This window comes from Plecotus auritus, assembly GCF_963455305.1.
Source record: "Plecotus auritus genome assembly, chromosome: 5".
NCBI lineage: Eukaryota > Metazoa > Chordata > Mammalia > Chiroptera > Vespertilionidae > Plecotus > Plecotus auritus.
In genome coordinates, this window is record NC_137776.1 from 107009703 (window position 1) to 107031228 (window position 21526).

The following is a 21526-nucleotide window of genomic DNA, read 5'->3' on the forward strand; positions in this document are numbered from 1 at the left end:
CCCAGCGCATGTACAGTGAACACTTGCGATTTTAAAGTTGCAAACGTGCAGTCCATGCACTTAGCTGCGCCCTCGGGGCAAGTGCCTTCATGCCCTTGGACTGTATTTCCGTGGTTTCTGAAGAGTAGCCCTTCCTCCTAGAAGTCTGGGCGTTCCATTGCGCAGTTCTGGCCAAGAATTTTAGACCTGGGACACACTCTAACAGACACTTGCCCCTGACCCCGTTCCTCCTGTATTTATTCAGTACGTGGAGGTTTTTCAATAAATGCTGTTTCACAGATATTTCCGTTGCAAGGTTGTTGTTCAAACATTGATCAAAACGTGGCTGTCTGGGCCAGTTTCCGTTGACATGGCAGGTAGCATGGGAACAATGTCACCCTGCCCGCCCTCCATTTTTGTATTATATTGCAGAATTTCAGTTGTCAATAAAACATATGTATAGTAGCAGAATCAACTTACTGACTTGAGTTTGTCATACTTTCCAAAGAAACTGAAATAATCTGATCCCCTTTCTGGTCATTTGCAAGAGAGGAAAGAGGCAGGAGAAAGACGCATCACTGCATTTTCCAATTTGCACAATTTGTGAACTATGCAAAGGCATTACTTGTTTAAAACATTACATTAAAATCACTCAAAAGGTAAAAGATTAGACATTGAACAACATAATACTCTGAGAAACAAAAAGTGGTGATTTCTGGTCTTGCCCTGTGGCTGCAGGGCCTTGCCCTGATGGACTAGAGCAAAGGGGATGGGTTGTAAGCCTGGGCCGGCTGCATCTGCAGGGCTCCCAGCACTGGGTGGAACTTGGGGCCACAGGACTGCTTCCTAAGGAATGATGTGCATACAGCAACCGAGCATGCTGCTTCTGCTGGGTCAATCCTAATTTCAAACACTGGGATCCGTGAGCCATAAGTTCCCATTATTTCTTCAGGCCGTATGTTCTGAATTTTGTTCAGAAAGTGTAGCCTGCATTGAAGTAAACCAAGACCAGATAGGAAGCAGGTTGAGGGACCCAGAACTAGAGTGATGGATCAAGAACTGAAATAAAGGGCACATCAATGACTAGGTGCCTAGAACTTACCTTGGAGAAGGTCATTACTGCTAGTGTGTCTTTAAATTTGTGACTTTAAATTTGAAAGGAACTGCTGGTTCTTGCCTACCTATGAGAGCCCTCCACGGAATGTCCCCCACCCAACCCCAGCCCACCGGTCCTCTGCCCCTCCCCCGCTGCAGAATGCCTGGAGTCCTACATTCTACTGTTTAAATCCAAACCTTCCCTCCACTGGATGCTGAGCAGCTGTTGGAGCAGGTCACTTTCTGGAATCTCTACTTGACTTTTCTCATTGTGGAGGCTACTAGGCAGCGGTGGTCAGTGAATGAGTCTGCGGGGATGGCTTCAGTAGGAGGTAAGACTATAGATTGGAGGGGGGAAGTTTTAAACACTGAGCTGTCCCTCAAAAGTTGGGATTGAAATGTGACACTGGGGAAACTTGGTTTGACTGAAGTAGGGGAGGGAGAGAGCACTGGGCCTCCAAGGACCTGTCACCTGGGGAGGCTGGGAGCCAGTGGGAACCTGTGACAGCACTGGCCAGGAGGGCGCCTCAGAGGGGGGTCAGGGTGGCTCAGGGACATGCCTGAGTGTGGAGAAAGGACAGCAACAGGCACGTGGGTTCTTCCCAGAGGGGAGACAAGCCACTTCCACCTGTGTGGGGGGAGTAGTGGGTGATGTCGTGGAGGTGGCACAGGGTGGTCACGGGAAAGCCCAGTCCTGTGTGCTGTTCTTCGGGCACCTGGAGCTGGCCCCGCAGCATCTTTCTAAGGGATTTGAACTGAGTTCACTAGAGCGAATGGGGGCAGTGGGAGGGTGGTCTGAGCCAGAAAGCTGTCCAGTGGGGCTGTCTGTGGCCAAGTCCACAATGAAATGTCCTCCCGAGGGTGGGCTGGAAGGTCCTCCACCTGCTGCAGCCCAGAGCTTCTCCCCTGCTTCCAGCCCAGAGCTCACTCCTCCTCAGCCCAGGGAGCCACTTGTTGGCGGGGATTCCCCACAGGCAGGGTGGCCCGGAACCTTCCACCAAGATAGGGCCCGGTTCCCTGAGCTGTCCAGAATTGTTCCCCCTGTGCCACCCAGGTCTTCACACGACTTCCTCTTGTGGACCATCCCATGGTGCGCCCTCTGCCCTGCCCTTTACCTTTGAGATGAGGGTTGTGCTGACAGTCCACATCCCTGCTTCAGGGACGGAAAACAGATGTGGAGCGTGGGTGGTGTTCCGTGGAACGTCTGCGAAGGCGGATTCCTTTTTAAAGGGGGAGGGGAGTGCACAGGGGCAGGAAGACCATGGTCTGTGTCAGTAGTCGTCCAAGGCCGCCTGTCCTGAGTAATGAGGGGCGCGCTGTGTGTAGTGTGCTCTCCTGGACTAGGTCTGCTCCAGTTCCTCTGAGCGGGGATGTATTCAGACAACTGTGTCGCACTGTCACCGCTCACACCTGCTTCCTACTGTGCCTTCACTTTCCACTGTTGGGAGCTGGAACGGGAAGGACCTCACCCAGTCTGCAGTCCCACGACCCATCTAACAGGACAGCAGCTATGGAAGTTTCTGGAAACCCCTACCGCCAGCCCCACTTTGCCCCATTCCGTGGCCGTCCTCTAACTCTCTGCAGCCATTGCTGGCTGTGAAATGACAGAGCTCCTGAGCGCTGGGGCCGAGTGGCAGGACCTGGCCCCTGTTAAGTGTTCACTGTTGGTTCTGACACACATGTGCATGCTGGGCGGTGTGTTGAAGGGTTAGATCAGGGATCCTGTGCCTTCTTGTGGAGAGACATTACTCAAGTGTTTCTGTGTTGTTGTGCAAGCCCAGGACAGAAAGAGGGTCATTTGTATTGAGGAAGAGGAAGACTGAGGAGCAGATGGGCCCTAATATGTTAGACACGGCCTGTTCTCAGAGGCCCTTTGGGTGCCTAGAACTTACCTCGGAGATGTAAGTTCCAAGGTCACCACCGCTAGTGTGTCTGCCTGGGGTCGATGCCCCAGAGCAGACTTCTGCCCAGGGCCATGCCTCTGAGGTTGGCAGGGTCGGTGCCAGGGAAGCCTTAGGGAGGCTCTCAGGGTCAGCGCTGGCTGGGGCTGTGGCTTCTCGCAGACAGTGGTCAGGGAGCCTTGGCGAATGGGGGTAAGCTCTTCAGTGGAATAATTCCCAGCTGGGGGTCAGAGTATGACAATGACCTGAGGACATTTGCCACCTCCGCAGTTTGCCCATCCAAATGGCCCTCCCCTGGTGAGACCACTGCCCTGATTCCCCAGTGGCTAAAGGGGCCCAGAGCACCTCAGTGCTGTTTGCTGGTCCTCCTCCTCCATTCACCCTTCCCTTTGTCTCAACAGCATCTGCAGCGCTGGGAGCGGATGTGACCCTGAAGCCCGGTGCCTCCATGACTCCTTTCATGGCCCAGGCCTTTCCCCCGCCCTCTACTGGCCCCGCACACCAGCCATCTGGGGAGCAGCACCTGCCACCCCTCAAGACCCCGTCATTCCCTCCTGGCTGCCCCCTGGTGCTGCCAGCTTGGCCCAGGACACCTCTGGTGGCAGGAGATGCTGGTCAAGGCCCCGTTGGGACTGGGGCTTACAACATCATGGACCAGGTCAGGTCAGAAGGGGGACAACCACAGCCCTCCCAGACTCAGACCATTGTCCTGACACAGGCCCCCCTCTACGGGAGTGCTCCAGGTGCCCCCTGTGGGGGTGCTGTGTGTCCTGCACCCCTCTTCTTGGAAGCCACTGCAGTGGAGACGATTATAGCCACCTCGGCTTTTGGGGGCACCCAGGCCGGCAATGGAGGCTGGTGTCCCAGCCTTCCTCCTCAAGCTCCACCGCCAGCTGCCCAGCTGATCCCCATCGTCCCCCGAGTGGACCCTGGAACACGGTCACACGGGGCTTCCAGGGAGGGTGGCCTGGCCGCCTCCCAGTCCAAGGCCTCGCTGGAGGACGCCTCTAACCCCAAGAGTGTGTACGAGGACTTCCGGCGTTGGCAGCGCTTCAAGGCCCTGGCCCGGGGACACCTTCCCCAGAGTCCTGATGCGGAAGCTCTTTGCTGCTTCCTCATGTGAGTGCACTGGGCAGGGCAGGGGGCGAGCCTGGAGCTTTCCCATCACAGAGGAGGTGGGAGGGACCTGCAGGCTGGCTGATCCTGGGACGCTGGGGGGAAGGCCTGAGGGTGGGGTCCCAGCCATGGGTGCGGGTGCGGGGTCACCTCCAGTCCTGGTTCACGGGCTGGTGTGAATGTGAGGCCTTGACAGCAGCAGCTGGGAGGCTTGTCTTTGCACACAGACGCCTCTGCTCTCACCTGCAGGTGCTCAGTCCTGCCGGGCGGGGTGGGAACCTGGCTTCACTGAGCTGGGGTGGCCAGGCGGGTGGAGGCCAGGCTGCAGCTGTGACTGACCCTGAGGCATTACAGGCCAGTGCTCCGGCCCCTGTCCCGCCTGAAGCCCACCATGACACTGGAGGAGGGAATAGGGCAGGCCATGCAGGAATGGCAGCGCAAGAGCAACTTTGACCGGATGATCTATTACGAGATGGCAGAGAAGTGAGTCAGGGTCCTCGGTCCCCACAGCTGGGGCGGAGGAGAGGGCTGCCTGCTGGGCAGGGTCCAGCTGTGAGGGCTCATCAGAGAGGAGGGTGGTGGGAGGGTGTCAGCACGGGTCCCCACAGTCCAGAGGCCCTTCTCTCCTGGGGAAGCCTCTCCCTCAGCTTCAGAGCGTGAGCGCTCCTGTCCCACCTCCCCGGGACCTCCCCCTCCTCTGACGCTGACCCGTCCTGGGCGGGACATGAAGGCTCAGGACAGGCTGGGGAGGAGGTGCCCCGCCCAGTGGGCCAGACTCCATCCAGCCAGAGGGGCTGTGCAGGAATGTGCTCAGCCAGCCTCCTGCCTCCCCAGTGTCCGGGCCCTGACAGCCCAAGGCCCTTGCTCTCCCATCCCTCCATCTGCTGCTGCCTTTGTGGGTCTCCCAGCCGCCTCCTTCTCAGCACAGCCTGTGCCCCTCACCCCCAGGTTCATGGAGTTTGAGGCGGAGGAGCAGATGCAGATTCAGAAGTTACAGTTGAAGAAGGGGGTGCAGAACCAGCCTCCTCCTGCCCCACCGAGACCTGATCCTCGGGGGCTCCCAGCCCCAGTGGTGGTCAGGCAGCCAGGTATGCCTGCACGTTCCCACAGAAGCCCATGGCCAAAGGCAACAGGGTCTAGCGCAGGCCACTGTCCCACCCACATCAGCCCTTCTCCTTTGGTCTTTCAAGGGAAACAGCCCTAAGAGCCGGCCTCAGCAGCCCTGTGTCCCCATGGGGTCTGGACCTGGTCCAATTTCTCATCCCCTCTCCCTGCTCCCTCTCAAGGGCCCACATGAAGTCTGCTGAGAAGCGGGCTGGCTGTGGGGCCTTTTGGAGAGTCGGTGGCTCCACATGTCCTCACACATGGCTCTCTTGAGTGCTCCCCTCTGGCCTCCCCTCACACAGTCACAAGGCTTCAGTGGCCCCGACCCAGCTGCTGTGGAGCGAGTGCGAGTGAACGACCACTGGAGTCTAGACCAAATTAAAATTTAGGGAGCCTTTATTAGCCGGCCGGCGACTGCTCTGCCTTTCTCCACACAGGGAGTTCAGAGAGCAGCCCCGACCCTTTGTGCAGGACCACTTTTAAGCACATTAACCACATCTTGTTTTTGCAGAGCAAGTAACCCAAGACAAAACAGTTTTTCTTAAGTAATGTCAGGGTCATGTTATTGATGACCATGTTATTTACAGGGTCATCCTGTTCTTCAGAAAGCTGACAGTGTTCTATCTTGCAAGGCTATTTTGTGAGGTGCAGCTGGGATTCAAGGCTAAGTCGACTAGGAGGAAGCATGCTCAAAAATTTCTACTCTCTAATACAGCCACACCCATATTAATGCCCCCAAACACTGCCCTCAGCATCACATGCTCTGGAGGTGGGAGCTTTATCCCCTCACGTTCCCTCCTCTTCCCTCTCTGCCCAGGGCCCACTCCCAGGAAGGCTGTACCCAGAGCCCAGTGCACCCACACACCCCAGCCACTGTGGGAGACTGAGTCACGCAATGGGATCCCCCCTGAGGCCGAGCAAGAGGACATGGACATCACGGATGAGCTGCCCATGGGGGCACCAGGTGGAGGATGGGAAGATGAAGTAAAGGAGTGGCTGCAGGATGAGGGTCTCCTGAGCTACCTGGACCAGCTGTGCTCCCAGGAAGACTTTGTCACCCAGGTGGGCTGGCTTGCAGCTCCAGGCCTATAAGATCCCAGAGGGTGGCGCTGCAGCACCCAGACCCGGGTTCTCCCAGGCTGATGGGATTGGGCTCTGCTCTTTGCTCCTGAGCTGGGCGCGTGAGAGTGTGTGTGTCTGTGTGTCCGTGTGTGTGTGTGCATGTGTGCGCTTTGTGTGGGTGTGGTGTGTACTGTGTTCATGTGGCTGTATCCTTGTGTGTGTATGTGTATGTATGTGTTTCTGTGTGTGTGCATGTATATGTGTGTGTGTGTGTGTGTGTGTGCATGTTGTGTGTGTACCTGATGACCATGATGGAGTGAAACACCCACCTGTGCAGGAGGACGGGGTGGGTCTTGGCTTTCCCACCTGTCCTCCAGGCCCCGCCGACTCCCAGTTCACTCCCTGCCAAGGGGCTCACAGCCCCTTCCTTCTGTCCCAGGTGGAGGCGGTCATTCACCCCCAATTCCTGAAGCAAATGAATTCCCCAGACGCACAGCAGGACCCCCTGGCCCTAGCTGAGGAGTTGGAGCAGGAAGAAGGGCTCACTGCTGCCCAGGTGAGCCAGGGGAGGGTGGGACCTTAGGGAGATGGGAGGGGGACCCCAAATGAGCCATAGGACCCAGGGACCCCAGGGGAGTTAGAGGAGGGACAGGCCCTAGTGAGTCAGGAAGGGAGGGATCCAGGTAGACCAGGGGGTGGGGGTGGGGAGGACCTCAGGGAGCCAGAGGAGGGAGCACCCAGGTAAACCAGGAGAGGGAGCAACCTGGAACAGGGCACATGTGCCTGTGTCCACACCACCCCTGCCTGTAGGCACTGAGGGGCCAGCCCTGGGTGGGAGCAGAGCAGGACGACAAGAAGGAGAGGACATCAGAGAGGAGGAGGGGATGAGACCCCAGAAGGGGAGGGGACACAAAGCTGGGAATATGGCACAGGGGACGGAGGAGAGCCACATGACTGTCATGGATTTGAGTCACGGTGTCACCTCCCCCCTCCTCCCCCCAGTGCCATTGTCCCATCGCCCATGTTCCTCCTCCTCTCACACAAGTGTGCAGCGCCAGTCACTGTCCCCTTCTTCCTCCAGCTGGTAGAGAAGCGACTCCTGGCCTCCAAGGAGGGGGGCGTGCAGGCACCCCCGAATCATGGTGCTCCCCTGTGGGACTCAAGTCCTTCTGAGTCTGCGAGCAGCCAAGATGCCCAGAGGTGTGACCACGGCCCCCAGCTGGGGGTCAGTGACAAAGCCTGCCCACCAGAGACTGTCTTCCAGGACCATCAGAGGTGTGGCCCAGCAGACGCCCCCCGCTCCAGGCCCCCGGCTGTTGCTGTCTCTTCAGGGCGTGAGGAGCACCCACCACTCCGGGCTCGATGCCCCCCCGCTGCTCCCCATGGCCACGGGCCTGCTGACTCTGCCCTGGGACCCAGGGATGCCTGCGTCCCCAGAGAGGCCTCTCTTGTCAGAAAGACCCTCGGGCCAGCGGACAGGCCCCGTGAGGACGAGGAGGACCTCCCCAGCCTGGCCTTCCTCTGGGCCTCTCCCGGCCGCCTACTGCCCTGCGCGCTCTCTCTGAGTCCTGTCCCTGCCTCCGGCCTGGCCTGCCCTGGAGGTCGGGGGCCCTGGGGCGCTGCCCAGTCCCAGTCCTTGCAGAGACGAGGCCTCAGCCGTGCTTCACCTGCAGCTTGCCAGTCTGGAGGGAGGCCCCAGCGCGCTCTGGGGGGAGGCCCCACCCATGCGGAGAAGACCCCCCGCCCAGGGGCCGACCTGGGGGTCTGGGGGAGGCCAGCACTGGCTCCGGGGCTGGTTCCCTCCTCACAGCCTCACAAGAGAAAGTGTGACCCGTCTGACCCAGGGAGTTGGAGGAAGCGGCACTGCAGCCAGTATGGAGCAGAGGGGTGTGCCCCCCACTGCCAGCGCCCCGAGGGGCCCAGACTCGATGGGACCTGGCTGTCCCCCAGAGGAGCCAAGGGCTCCTTCTCATGGCAGGGCTGATCCTGCTGTTCCACTGACATGGGAGGATGGGAGGCAGGGAGGGAGGGCAGGACCCTTAGGGCGGGGGGGGGGGGCCTGAGGGGTTAGGAGGGAGGGCAGGATCATTAGGGGGGAGGTGGGCCTGGGGCAGGGGTAGGAGGGAGGGCAGGACCCTTAGGGGGGAGGTGGGCCTGGGGTGGGGGTAGGAGGGAGGGCAGGACCGTTAGGGCGGGTTGGGCCTGGGGTGGGGGTAGGAGTAGCACCTTTGGGGCATTGTGGGTCAGTTATGAATAAAGATAATTTTGTTTGAAAATGCTCTCAGGGCCGCTGTGTCCATACTCAGGTCTGCGCTGCTCCTTGGAGAGGGGACCTGAGAGGAAGGGAGGATGCATGCCCTGGCCCTCACCCCCTTGCCCCCGGCCAATGCCTCTTCCCCATGTTCAAGTTCTGATTCCTTCCCGGGCTCAGGTTGGGTGGGAAGGCTGAGGCTCCGGAGCATGGCCCCAGCCCACCCAGCATGCAGAGCTGTGGCCCAGGCGGTGGCCCCGCAGCAGCGATGGGAGGGGCTGAAGCCATGCAGTTCCAAAGGAGGCCTGGCCCTCTGCTGCCCCCACACAGAGCTCGGGCGAGAATGGACTCATGTCAGGGCCTCATCCCTCCCACAAAATCGCAGGTCAGCCCTCAGGTCCTCCTCTGCTGCCTTCCCTTGTCCCGTGCATCCATTCTCCCAGCCTCCTGGGCACTTTGTGAAGGAGACTTCTCACCTGGGCCCGTCTTTCCCGGCCACTGCCCCCTCCCTGCCCAGCTGGGCCTCAACACAGAGAAACGGGCTCAGCGGTTGTGCCAGACTCTGTGTGTGTCGTGGGGCTGGTCCAGAAGCTGCCAGCCCTCCCGGGTCAGCATCCTCCCCATGTGCACCCGATGTGTTCCTGCCTGGGGTGGCCGGCCCTGGATGCAAATGTGTGGCTTCACTGGTGCGAATTACTCCTGCAACTTCTTTGCTTTCAGGGTCTCGTGGTGAAACAGGTTAAACCGCCTCCCCCAACCCCCCCAGGGTTGTTAGGAACACTGAGTTGGGTTTGAAGGGAACACACTTGCTCCACCCCTGTGTGCCTTGTCACCATCATCAGGTTCACACCTGGCCCCGGGTGTCTCTGCGCCTGTCCTCACTCTGTTTCTGCCTTTGAGTCATTGTTTGGATGAACAGTTCCCAGGGGGAGGCAGAGCCTGGGCTGCCCCCACCTCGGAGCCCTGGGAACCCCGAAATCTCCCTGGAGCCTGTACAGTGGGGCTGACTGGAGGCCCATCGCTGCTTCAATCGTGGGTGAGGCCAAGTCCACGGCTACGTGGAATCCTGGAGAGATTTGCACATTAGCATCTGTGAAATACTAAGCTGGGTGCAATGGGAAGAAAAGGGAAGAAGTGTTTCATATTTCCCTGCAGCCAATCTTCTTTGTCACAGGAAAATACACTTGACACGACACCCTGGAGGGCAGTGCATCAGGCAGGAAGCAGGACGGGCTCCTAGTGACTGAAGTGGAACCTGTGGAAAGGGCAATGCCCTCCCTTCACTCCTCCAGGGAAATCACGATGCTCACACGGAGAAGGGGCTCCCTGTGTCCCTGTGTGCTCAGCGCTCCCTGCTGCTCCACTTCCTTGTAGCTCCCAGGATTGGGGGGGTTAGGGAGGCCACATAGAGAGCCTGGGAGTTCATTCCTTTCCCCCATTTTTCTGTGAGGAAAGTGGGGTTGGGGAGGTCAGGGGACTGAGGGCAGGTCACACACCAGGAATTGGCACACGCAGGTGTGGCTGCAGAGACTTCCTCCTCCTCCACAAGGAATAAATCCCCTCGAGGAAGCCCTGGCATCCTGGGGAAATCCCAGCCACATAGGAGCAAGACCGGTCACCACCCTCGTGGCCCAGGAGCGGCATCTCATTGCGGATGGAGATTGCGTCTCCCTGATGTTGAGCATCTTTTCGTATGCTTCTGGCCACGTGTGCATCTTCTTTGGAGCAATGTGTCCTCTCCGTCTGCCAACGTTTGGTTGTTTTGGCTTTTATTATTGAGCTGTAAGAGTTCTTTATATATTCTAGGTCAGTGGTCGGCAAACTCATTAGTCAACAGAGCCAAATATCAACAGTACAACGATTGAAATTTCTTTTGAGAGCCAAATTTTTTAAACTTAAACTTCTTCTAACGCCACTTCTTCAAAATAGACTCACCCAGGCCGTGGTATTTTGTGGAAGAGCCACACTCAAGGGGCCAAAGAGCCGCATGTGGCCCGCGAGCCGCAGTTTGCCGACCACGGTTATAGATAAAAGTGTCTTTCCAGAGATGAGGTTTCCACAAAATTCTCCCATTCTGTGGGTTGCTCTTTACTTTCTTAAGAGTGTCTTTGGAAGGAAAAAAGTCTTACCTTTTAATGAAGCCCAATTTATTTATTTTGTTCTTGTGTTGTTTTGGTGTTTGGTGTTAGATCTACAAATCTGTTGACAAATCTATGTCATGGAAATGTATGCGTATGATTCTTCCTTTTTTAAACCATCTTTACCATTTTTATATGTACACTTTAGTGGTGTCAACTATATTTGCATTGCTGTGCCACAAATTTCCAGAAAATTGTCATTTTTCAACCCTGGATCTCTATTCCGATTAGACACTAATTCTCCCACCTTCTTCCCCAGACCTTGACAACCATCTTTCTATGTTCTACCTTTGACTTTGACTACTTTCAATACTTAATATGAGTGGAATCATACAGTGTTTGTCCTTTTGTGTCTTGCTTATTTCACTTAACATATGTCCTAAGGTTCATCCTCCTAGTGACTCACTTTCCTTGTTTTCAAGGCTCTTGGTATGTATAGACCACATTTCTTTATCTTTTCATCTGCAGATGGACATTGGGGTTTCTCTTAGCTATTGCAAAAAAATGTAGCAATGAATGTGGGTGTGCAAATATCTCATTTTATTTATTTATTTATTTATTTTTAATCCTCACCCAAGGATATTTTACCATTGATTTCTAGAGAGAGTGGAAGAGCGAGGGAAAGACAGAGAAAAATATCAATATGAGAGAAACACATAGATTGGTTGCCTCCTTCATGAGCCCCGGACAGGGTCAGCCTGGGAGGAGCCTGCAACCGAGGTACATGCCCTCGACAGGAATCAAACCCAGGAAATATCTCTTTTAGATCCTGCTTTGAATTCTTTTGGATACATATCCAGAAGTGGATTGTGGCATCACATGGTAGTTATATTTTTAATTTTTTGAGAAAATTCCAACTTGGTGTATGTCCATTTATAAGAGTGTTTATGTTGTTATTGCAGATGTGGATAATCAAAGTTATACATAGTGATAATTTTGGGGGTTATATATCCTATATAATAAAAGCCTAATATGCTAAGTGTCCAGTCGTCCAGTCATTCGTTCAACCAATCAAAGCGTAATATGCTAATGATATGTTAAGGCCGCTCAACTGCTCGCTATGACATGCACTGACCACCAGGGGACAGATGCTCTGACCTGTAGGTTAGCTTGCTGCTGGGGTACAGCTGATTAGGACTGAGCGAGACCAGCCACACATGCCCTGGAGCCCTCCTGCAGTTCCTCCCCGGCTGGCATATTACGCTTTGATTGGTTGAACAAATGACTGGACGACTGGACGCTTAGCATATTAGGTTTTTATTATATAGGATATATAACCCCCAAAATTATCACTATGTATAACTTTGATTATCCCGCATCCCTCCCCGGCCCCGATTGTGCACCATTGGGGTCCTTCAGCCTGGACTACACCTTCTCACAATCTGGGACCCCTCAGGGAATGTCAGAGAGCCGGTTTCAGCCAGATCCCACAGGCCAGGCCGAGGGATCCCACTGAATTTGTGCACTGGACCTCTAGTCATATTGTATATGTTTTTATATTGCCTTAGTCTTTCTGACTTCAGGGTAATAAAAGTGATATATTTTAGATGTCATTTAACTTTTTAATTATTCATAATTTTGCATTTTATGTACACATTCAAAATAATTTATAAGTATCTTATTATTGAGTTTTTATGAATTATAATGTTACAGGATAATCAGTTCTAGATGCAAAGGTTTTCCACTTAAGGGCTTTGAAAAATTATTGCATCTAATATGCTTTTTGTAATTGCTATTGAAAATCATGCCATCATTTTAATAATCCTTACTTTGTGGTGATCATCTTACTTGCTCACTGATTTTAAGATTATATTTTGTCTTTTGAATTCTACTGTTTTAAGAAGTGTAGCTAGTTTCAGGTTAAAAAGTCCTCTCTCCTCCTCATGAGCTCTTTTGCTTCATTACCTGACAATACACATTCTTCTTCAACTCTAGAACATAGTATCATCTTTTCAATGTTGCATCTCCTCATCTTCTCTTTTCTCTACTCTCACAACCCCAAAGATATGTATATTGTACCATCTTATGTATTCTCTATGCCTTCATCTGCTCAGGCTGCTATACTAAATACCACAGACTGAGTGATTTAAACAACAATATTTATTTATTTTGTTCATTTTTAACTTAAATTATAATTTTTTCTATTGCAGTTGATATTCAATATGATATTACTTTCAGGTGTATTACATAGTGGTTAGACATTTCTATAACTTACAAAGTGATCCTTCTAGGATGTGCTGCACCCACCTGACAACATATTTAGTTATTACAATACTAGTAACCCAGTGCACGAAATTCGTGCACATTAAAAGAGGATTAATTAGAGGAAATAATTTAATATTGCTATTTGCCCTTTCTCTATAATAGAAGTGTTAGAGATGAAAGAAAATTAGTAAAATGTATATGAAAACCTTCCTCCTGTCAGAATCTGGGGCTCACCATGGGACCCAGAGTCAAGTCCCCACCCACCCACATGCACCTCAAAATCACGTGAGACCCAGACCCAGCCGGTCCCGCCCCCCATTGGGCTAGATCCAGACCCAGCCAGTCCCACCCTTGTCAAGCCCTGCCAGGCAGGGGGCGTAGCCTCAGGTCCCTTGGCCTGGCGCCAGGAAGGGGGCGTGGCCTGAGGTCCCTCAGCCCAGACCAGGGTCGGGGGCATGCCTTGGAGTCCCCCATCAAGCCCCACAAGGCAGGGGGGTGCAGCCTCAGGTCCCCCGTCAAGCCCCACTGGGTGAGGGCGCAGCCTGAGTTCCCCCGGCCCAGCATTGGGGGTGCACCTTGAGGTCCCCTGTCAAGCCCCGCTGGGCCGGGGGTGCGGTCTGAGGTCCCCCAGCCTGGCGCTGGGGTGGAGAGAGCAGCCTGAGGTCCCCTAGCCCAGCACCAGGACGGGAAACACACCTTGAGGTCCCATGTCAAGCCCTGCCAGGTGGGGGACACAGCCTGAGGTCCCCTGTCAAGCCCCCCGGGGGCGGGGGAGGGCGTAGCCTCAGGTCCCTGCTGATTGCTCATTAAAGCTCCTTATGGGAACTTGGCCTCAGCTGTGGGTGCAGCCATCTTTGTGTCGGAGTGATGGTCAATTAGCATATTTCCTCTTTATTAGATAGGATTATTGACTGTAATCCCTAAGCTGTACTTTACATGCCCATGACTGTTTCATAAATGTCAATTTGGTGCTTTTTAATCCATTCACCTTTTTCATCCACTCCATGCAACCCCCCTTCCAACAGGCAGCCATCAGTTTGTTCTCTGTATTTATGAGTTAGGGTTATTGATAGGTATGTAGTTATTGCCATTTTATTATTTATATTTTTACCTCTTTTTTTTTTTCTTCTTCTTATTAAAGAAGCCCATTTATCATTTCTCATAATATTGGTTTGGTGGTGATGAACTCTTTCAGCTTGTTCTTGTCTGGGAAGCTCTATATCTTTCCCTTGATTCTAAATGATAGCCTTTCTGGGTAATCTTGATTGTAGGTCCTTGATATTTGTCACTTTGAATATTTGTGTCAATCCCTTCTGGCCTGCAAAGTTTCTGTTGAGAAATCAGCTGACAGTCTTATGGGAGCTCTGTTTTACATAACTAACTGCTTTTCTCTCAGTGTGCTTTTCAGATTCTCTGTCTTTAACATTTGGCATGCTAATTATATGATGTGTCTTGGGGTGGGCCTCGTTTGGTTCATTTCGGGAGGGAACTCTGCATTTCCTGGATTTGTATGTCTATTTCCTTCACCGGGTTAGGGAAGTTTTCCGTCATTATTTCTGCAACTAGGTTTTCAATCTGTTGACTCTCTTCTCCTTCTTTTACCCTTGTGGTGTGGATGTTGTTACACTTGATGTTGTCCCAGAGGTCCCTGAAACCACCCACATTTTAGGGGGGAGTTCTTTTTTTCTTTTCTGTTTGGGTGTGTTCTGTTATTTTGACTTCCATATCATTGATTCAGTCCTCGGGTTTCATCTAATCTGTTGTTGATTGATTTCTGTGTATTCTTCATTTCAGTCATTGTACCCTTTATTTCTGACTGGTTCTCATTTATGTTTTCTGTCTCCTTTTTTACATTTCTATCTCTTCGTTAAAGTTCTCACTGAGATCATCTATTCTTTCCCTAAGTTTGCTGAGCATCCTTATGAGCAGTGTTTTGAAATCTGCATCTGGTAGATTGCTTGTCCCCATTGTTGAGTTCTCCTTCTGGAGTTTTGTCCTTTTCTTTCATTCGGGACATATTTCTTTTTCTCTTCATTTTGGTTGCCACCCTGTGTTTCTTTTTATGTATTAGGTAGATCTGCTATGTCTCCCAGTCTTGGCAGAGTAGCCTTATGTAGTAGGTGTACTGTGAGGCCCAGTGGCACAGGCTTCCTGATTTCCTAAGCAAATCCCCAGGGGTGTCCCATGTGTGGATTTTGTGTGCTCTCCTGTTGTAGTTGAGCCCTGATTGCTGCTGGCACATGAGTCGGTGGAACTGACCCTCAGGGTTACTGCTTGTGAAGACTTGTCATCACTATAAGCTGTTGTGTGGAATGTGAGTAGGATTCATTTGAGCATGGCTGGTGCCTGCCATGTTCACCTTTTGGTTTCCTTTTTGGCACTAATTAGATGGTGCTTCAGTGTGGTCTGAAGACAGCCACCAGGCATATAGATATTAAAGCCTCTTGGGAGGGGTTCTGGTGCAGGCTCAGGTCAGCCCCTATTTGTGTTTGGCCTGGGGCCACATGGTTGGAGCTACAACATGATCTGTGGTTGGTTGCTGCCTGTGCTGGGTTTAGCGGCACCTGGGAGCGGTTGTGCTGTGAACCGAGGCTGGCTACTACTAGGGCTGCTTAGCAAAAGGTACAGGGCCTGCTGCTGTCTGCTGTTTCTTGTTTGGGATTTATGAACTTGTGATAGATTTTAGAAAACTGCATAGTGTGGGCCCAGGTTGTGTGGGTTAACTTCTGAAAGAGATTCTGGCAGGCCTATAAATTGGGTGGGGCAAGAGAATCACCAGTGTGGGATGAGAGCTACGTTATGCAGGTTAATGGAGACTCACATTTGACACCGGCCTTGAACTGCAGGCTGTGTTTATGTGGGGGCTGAGGGAAAGGGCCTACAAAGGAACAATGGCTCCTGCCATCACTTTAGTCCACCAACCCTTTCCCTGAAGCCAGACCATTCAATCCCTCCCCACATGTCCCTGGTGCCTTTCAAGCTCCTGACCCTTTGCTGGAATTTGGACGAGTTTTGGTGAGCAAGGGTGTCTGTGCTCAAGTCCTTTCGGAGGATGCCTGGGCCTATAGCAGCCCTCCATCTCACCAGGACTTAGTTCCTACTGATTTTCACAACCAGCCACTGTGGGAACTCTGACACTGATGCTGTGGGCTGGGGAGTTTGATTTGGGGCTGAAACCCCTCGCTCCTCAGTGGGGACCTTCACAGCTGGAATATCCCTCCCAATTCTTACCTGCCACGGGGGACCAACTGTTGTTCATCTTTGCCCCTCTTTGCAGTCTCAACGTGGCTTCTGCTTTATATCATGTTATAGGAGTTCTCTTCAGTTAGTCTTCAGGTGGTGTCCAAGAGCGGTTGTTTGATAATTTATTTGTAATTTTGATGTAATCATAGGAAGAGGCGAATAAAGTGGTTTCTTGCTCTGTCATCTGACTAGAAGAACAACATTACTTATTAAACAGACATTTAATTTCTCACTGGGGCCAATGTTTCCTGAGGAATGGGCTCAGCCAGGGGGCTCGGCGAGTGGACCCGGTGGTCCTGGCTCCATCCTTTATGAGCAGCAGAGAGCCAGCACCGGTAAGTCCCAGTGGGAGCAGGCACTTAATGGATGTTATTTCATTTCAAAGTCAAAAAACCCTGCAGATTTGCTGCTCTATTTCAAATTTGTAGATGAAGAAGTTAAAGCAGAGAGAGATTAAGAAAGTGCCGGGGTTACAGAGCCTGGAACTTATAGGGACTGGAACTTGGGTCTGTTTTGAGCCAAAGGCCTCGCTCTCATCACAAACAGGCTGCCCTGATGGGTGGCGTTGGGCCCAAACACTACACAGCCAAGTATGAAAAGAGTGCAAACTGGGTCACTTAATTCCTCTGAGATCTGAACCTATTTCCTAAGGATGTGGTGAGCATCTGATGAGACAGGAAAGCCCTTTGACATGTGTAAGTCCATGCCAGCTTCTAGAATGTTTATTAAGAGGGTGCGACAAAATCTACCAGCCTGGGTCCCCGGGGGCCTTCGTTGTCCGGGAGGCACCCACCAGGCTTCGGCATGTGCTCTGCGCCACTAGCAAAGGCCCGCGCAGTTCCCTAGTTTCAAGGCTGTAATTTACAAAGGCTCGTTGGTCTATGCCATGCTTCTGGGTAGATGGAGACCAGGGCTGCTGTCTGCTAATTGCATGTGGTGGAAGCCACAGCTAATTCAGGACAAGCTAAGCCATTGGGAATCAACCCACAGCAGCAGAGCGCCTGACGGTGTGCCAGGCAGTGCCACGTACATACACCACCAAAGGCAGGGAAACAGACACAGCAGGGTGACGGAGGCCACCTTCTCTCAAAACCTGACTCGGATTCCATTCAGAGAAGAAATCAATTCCTGTTTCATAAGACATCTGGAACTCATCTGGACATCCCATTGACATTTAATGTTATGAAGGCACAGAGGCTGGGAAAAGTGTGTGGGCGGTGCTGGATAAACGTTTGCCTGGTGCATGGGTGAGTGAATACTAGAAGGAGAGGCAGAGTCCCCGGCTCTCTGAGGACGTCTACATTGGGACCTCAGCCCTGTGTCTGTGGGAGGCGCTGCCAGGAGCTTCCTCTCCGCTAGTCAGGTACACCCCACCTCAGCGCATGGCCTGCCTTGCTTAACTAAACTTGGTGTTCTAACTGCTCCCCCTTGTTTACTACCCTATTGAAGTGCTGAGAGAAAAAGATCATCATCATGCAATCTTTAAACTGAAGTGGTCTTTTTACCAGAATATGGCTTGCTATGTTTTAAACCCTCATATTCAGACACAGGTCTCTGTAGCCTACATGTTGTGGAGAACACATTAGTGAGTGATGCCTGTGTATTGTATTTGTTGCAATCCTGTATTCACGATCCTAGGTTGTAGCAGGAGAAAACGTTATGTTCATTGAATGCCTCCTCTGTGCCAAGATCTCCATTGACATTCATCGGTTGAGTATTTTCTTGGTCCAACTTGTCATGCATGCAATGTTCTGTACTGACCACCACTCGGTGCTGGGGACACAGAGATGCGTGAGACACAGGCCCTGACCTCGGGTCACGCTCAGTTCAGGAGAGACTTTTTAAAAAAGCATTAGAGGAGATTCTATCATGGAATTATGTTCAGAAGACTATGAAATTTAAAAGTAAGACAAAGCTGGGTATTTTATCCAAAAGAGTTGAAACCAGGGTCTCAAAGAGATATTTGCATGCCCATGTTCTTAGCTCCCTCATTCACAATAGGCAAGATGGGGAAGCAACACAGGTGTCCCTCTATGGATGAGTGGATAAACAAAATGTGGGGTGTAAATACAATGGAATATTATTCAGCCTTAAAAAGGAAGGAAATATTGCCACTTGCTACAACATGGATGAACTTTGGGGTCATTATGTCAAATGAAATAAACCAGTTACAAAAGGGCAAATACTGCAAGATTCCACTTATCTGAGGCACTTAGAGTAGCACTTGGACTCGTAAAGCCGAGAGTGGAATGGTGGTTGCCAGGGGTCTGGGGGAAGGGACGCTGTTGTTCAGTGGGTTGCAGAGTTTCAGCCATGCTGGGTGGATACAACTAGGCGTGTAACCAACAATGCTGCCCTATTCTCTTAAAAGTGGTTTTTGCCACCAAAACAAAAGCATGGCAAGGTCAGAGGTGACCTCGCAAAGGCTGGGCCTCCACTGAGGCCCCGGGAACATGGAGGAAGGCGGTACTGTCCCATTTCACAGATAGGGAGGTCGAGTACTGCGTTCCAGGTCTGGTGACGTGGAAGCCCATGTTTTTCCATTACCCCCCATGTCTTCTTCATGACAAATCTTACAAAACTTGCACACGGCAAATCAGAAAAGGCAAAATTCCTTAGAATTTTGATTCTGCAAACCAAAAATGAACTAAGTGAAGAATGAAAAACTGGGGAAATGTACTAAACACTGATTTTTGTTTACCTATATCTGCTTACTTAACTATTAAATGGCAATGACATAAATTTTTAAGTTTTTAAAGCTATAATGTGAAAACCATCCTCCAGCCAAGCAATGATTTCAGTCAGATGGAACCCAGTTCCTGCACGAGGCCCCCCAGACGTGCTCCTATCACCCAGCAGCACAGGCAGACTTCTACCCCCCGTGGGCATGGAACATGGGCTTCTTAGAAACTTTGTAAAAGACCTAAAAAATCATTTTATAAAGAGACTTCTGTATCTTCTTCACTGAAGTTATATTCCAAATTTTTGTTTATTGTTTTTTTGTTTGAAATACTAATTCAATGTGATAGAAAAACACACTACCCTTGCCCCTAAAGAAGAAATATGAATTCTCAGAAAAACCTATAAACAACATGCATAATAAATAATACAATTGTGGATGCGTTCATTGGGTTATAGTCATTGTTATTCTTGGTTGTCAGATCAGAGTGGAGGCAAAACTGCTCAGGGGGTGATATGTGAATGGACCTCAACCTAGGAGACTTGCCCTCAGGGAGTTTGGATGTCACAACCTGAAGGCACCACTACACAGCCTGCTCTCACGGAAGCCCCAGGACAAGTCATTATTTAGTCCAAAATGTCCCTCCCCAGTGCTGAGGTGGAAGGCCCTCTGGAACTGCTCTCTCCTGCTCGCTGCGTCTCAGGACAGTGGGAAGAACGGGCAGTCTCATTCCTGGCCAGGAATTGGTCCACAGAAGCACTCTGCTCAGGGCTGGGAAATGTTTGTTTTCAACTGTGGTATTTTTATACAAATGACATCAATTCATCCAAAAGGGTTAGAATGATAAAATGCAGGCGACAGGGACACCACGTTCCCTTCAGAGCTCTGTGCTGGCTTTGCGTCAGATCAAAAAGGTTGTGCCACATGTAAGGAGATCAAAATGGTACGTTTTCTTGATTTGCTACCAGACCTGGGAGGAGCCGCACATCCAAACCAAGTTCCCAAAATGCCAAGCACCTGTTTCCCTTCCTATGCAAGTTCACGTCCATAAACATTGCATTCAGTTCAAGTATCCCACTGAAGAATACACTTGGTATACAGCATAACAGGGTTAAGTTAAAATGAGAGGACAAGGTCAGGTCCAGCAAACTATTTATTTACAGTTAGTTTACAGAAATAATAGGAAATCAACCCAAGAGGCAAAATCTTCCATGTAAATTCACACAACCAGGGCGTCAAGCCATGTGACTAGCTGTGGGTGGCACAATCTCGCTCGCAGTTACCCAGTTGTCTCTGACATGTTTCAGGATGGCCACCCATCATCTCATTCATATAGTTGTGTGTCCACTTGCTTGGTATTTTTTTGCTATTACATCATGAAATTTTGAGACCCTTGATATGTGTCTCATTTATCTATTGCTGTAAACAATTGCCAGTGGTTCTCAACCTTTCTAATGCCGCGACCCTGCAGTTCTGTGAGAGATCTTGAAGCAGAGATCCCATCCCCAGATTCCTGACCACAAACGCTGTGAGATGATACACGTGCATGTTTAAGCTGCTAACATGGAGGGCAGTGGTTCTCAACCTTCCTAATGCCGCGACCCTTTAATACAGTTCCTCATGTTGTGGTGACCCCCAACCATAAAATTATTTTCGTTGCTACTTCATAACTGTAATTTTGCTACTGTTAATGAATCGTAATGTAAATAACTGTGTTTTCCGATGGTCTTAGGCGACCCACAGGTTGAGAACTGCTGCTGTAGAGCCTAAGAGCCACACATCTTGGGCTCCAGCGGAAGGAGGGCAGAGTGCACTGGAGTTGTGTGAGCAGAAACCAGGGTTGGAGGCTCAGGGGTTAGACCTCAGAAGGTAGACACCTAGGTTTCCTATGCTAGGTCATTCCCTCATACTGCAGAGGACATCTTTCTCCTGCAGACCTTTACCATCCAGGCAGCTTTTATTTCTTGTCAAATGCACTGCTAGCAGCGTGTAATTACAAGTCCTACTTTTAGTCACTTCAGTCCTACACCACTGAGCCAGTGTGTCTGTGCATCTGTGGATGTGACTACAGAGGGTTTAGCCTCAGCATGTCCCCTACGCTGCCAGAGCAACTAAGCAACAAATGGAACAAAGGAAATGTATACGTTGCGGCGCGGGGGGGGGGGGGGGGGGAGGGGGCGCTGCATGTGCCCACTTCTATTACTTTCCCTGGAACTGCTCAGAAGGTCCCCCACAGCTTTCCTTCCATTTATTTGGAAAGAAATGTGATAGCCTTCTCCATAATTGTTCATTGACATGTACGTATCAAGATAGAAAGCAAGTGATTCTCTGGGAAATTGTAGGTGATCACTCTTCTGACCTAAAAGACACGCAGCTCATCTTCCTAGAAGGGCTTGAAACTCTCTTCATCAACAATACTCAACAGTAACCACAATATGATGACCCATCTGTCTCAGCAAAAGGGCATGTGGACTCCCAAGCTCTACTTACAAAGGGTCCCACTTAAGAACCCCTCACTACCAAAAACAGCAGCAGGTGCTCGCCCAAGTTCCCGAGAGAGAAGCCTGAGGCTCAGGTCCACAATGGAATCCCCAGGAACGAGACAGGGGGAAGCAGAATTGTGTGAGTCGTGGAAAGAACAAATGCAGGACATGCCTCTCTGGCAACTCAAGTAGAAGTAAAAAGATGAAACCGGGGGTTACAGGAAGCCAGGCAGAGCCAGTCAACTGCAGATGAGTGCACAGGTCACAGA

General features: G+C 51.4%; 1 protein-coding gene across 1 annotated transcript; it reads left to right on the forward strand.

Annotated features, from left to right (window-relative positions):
- Positions 1-1390: 1390 nt before the first annotated feature.
- On the forward strand, positions 1391-11558 carry LOC308248282 (NUT family member 2G-like; the record flags this gene model as incomplete). Its single annotated transcript, XM_080668279.1, has 8 exons — positions 1391-1406; positions 3377-4094; positions 4446-4574; positions 5040-5179; positions 6013-6257; positions 6697-6813; positions 7339-7532; positions 11549-11558. The coding sequence occupies 8 exons, from the start codon at positions 1391-1393 to the stop codon at positions 11556-11558; spliced, it is 1569 nt and encodes a 522-aa protein (XP_080524405.1).
- Between the last annotated feature and the right edge of the window lie 9968 nt (positions 11559-21526).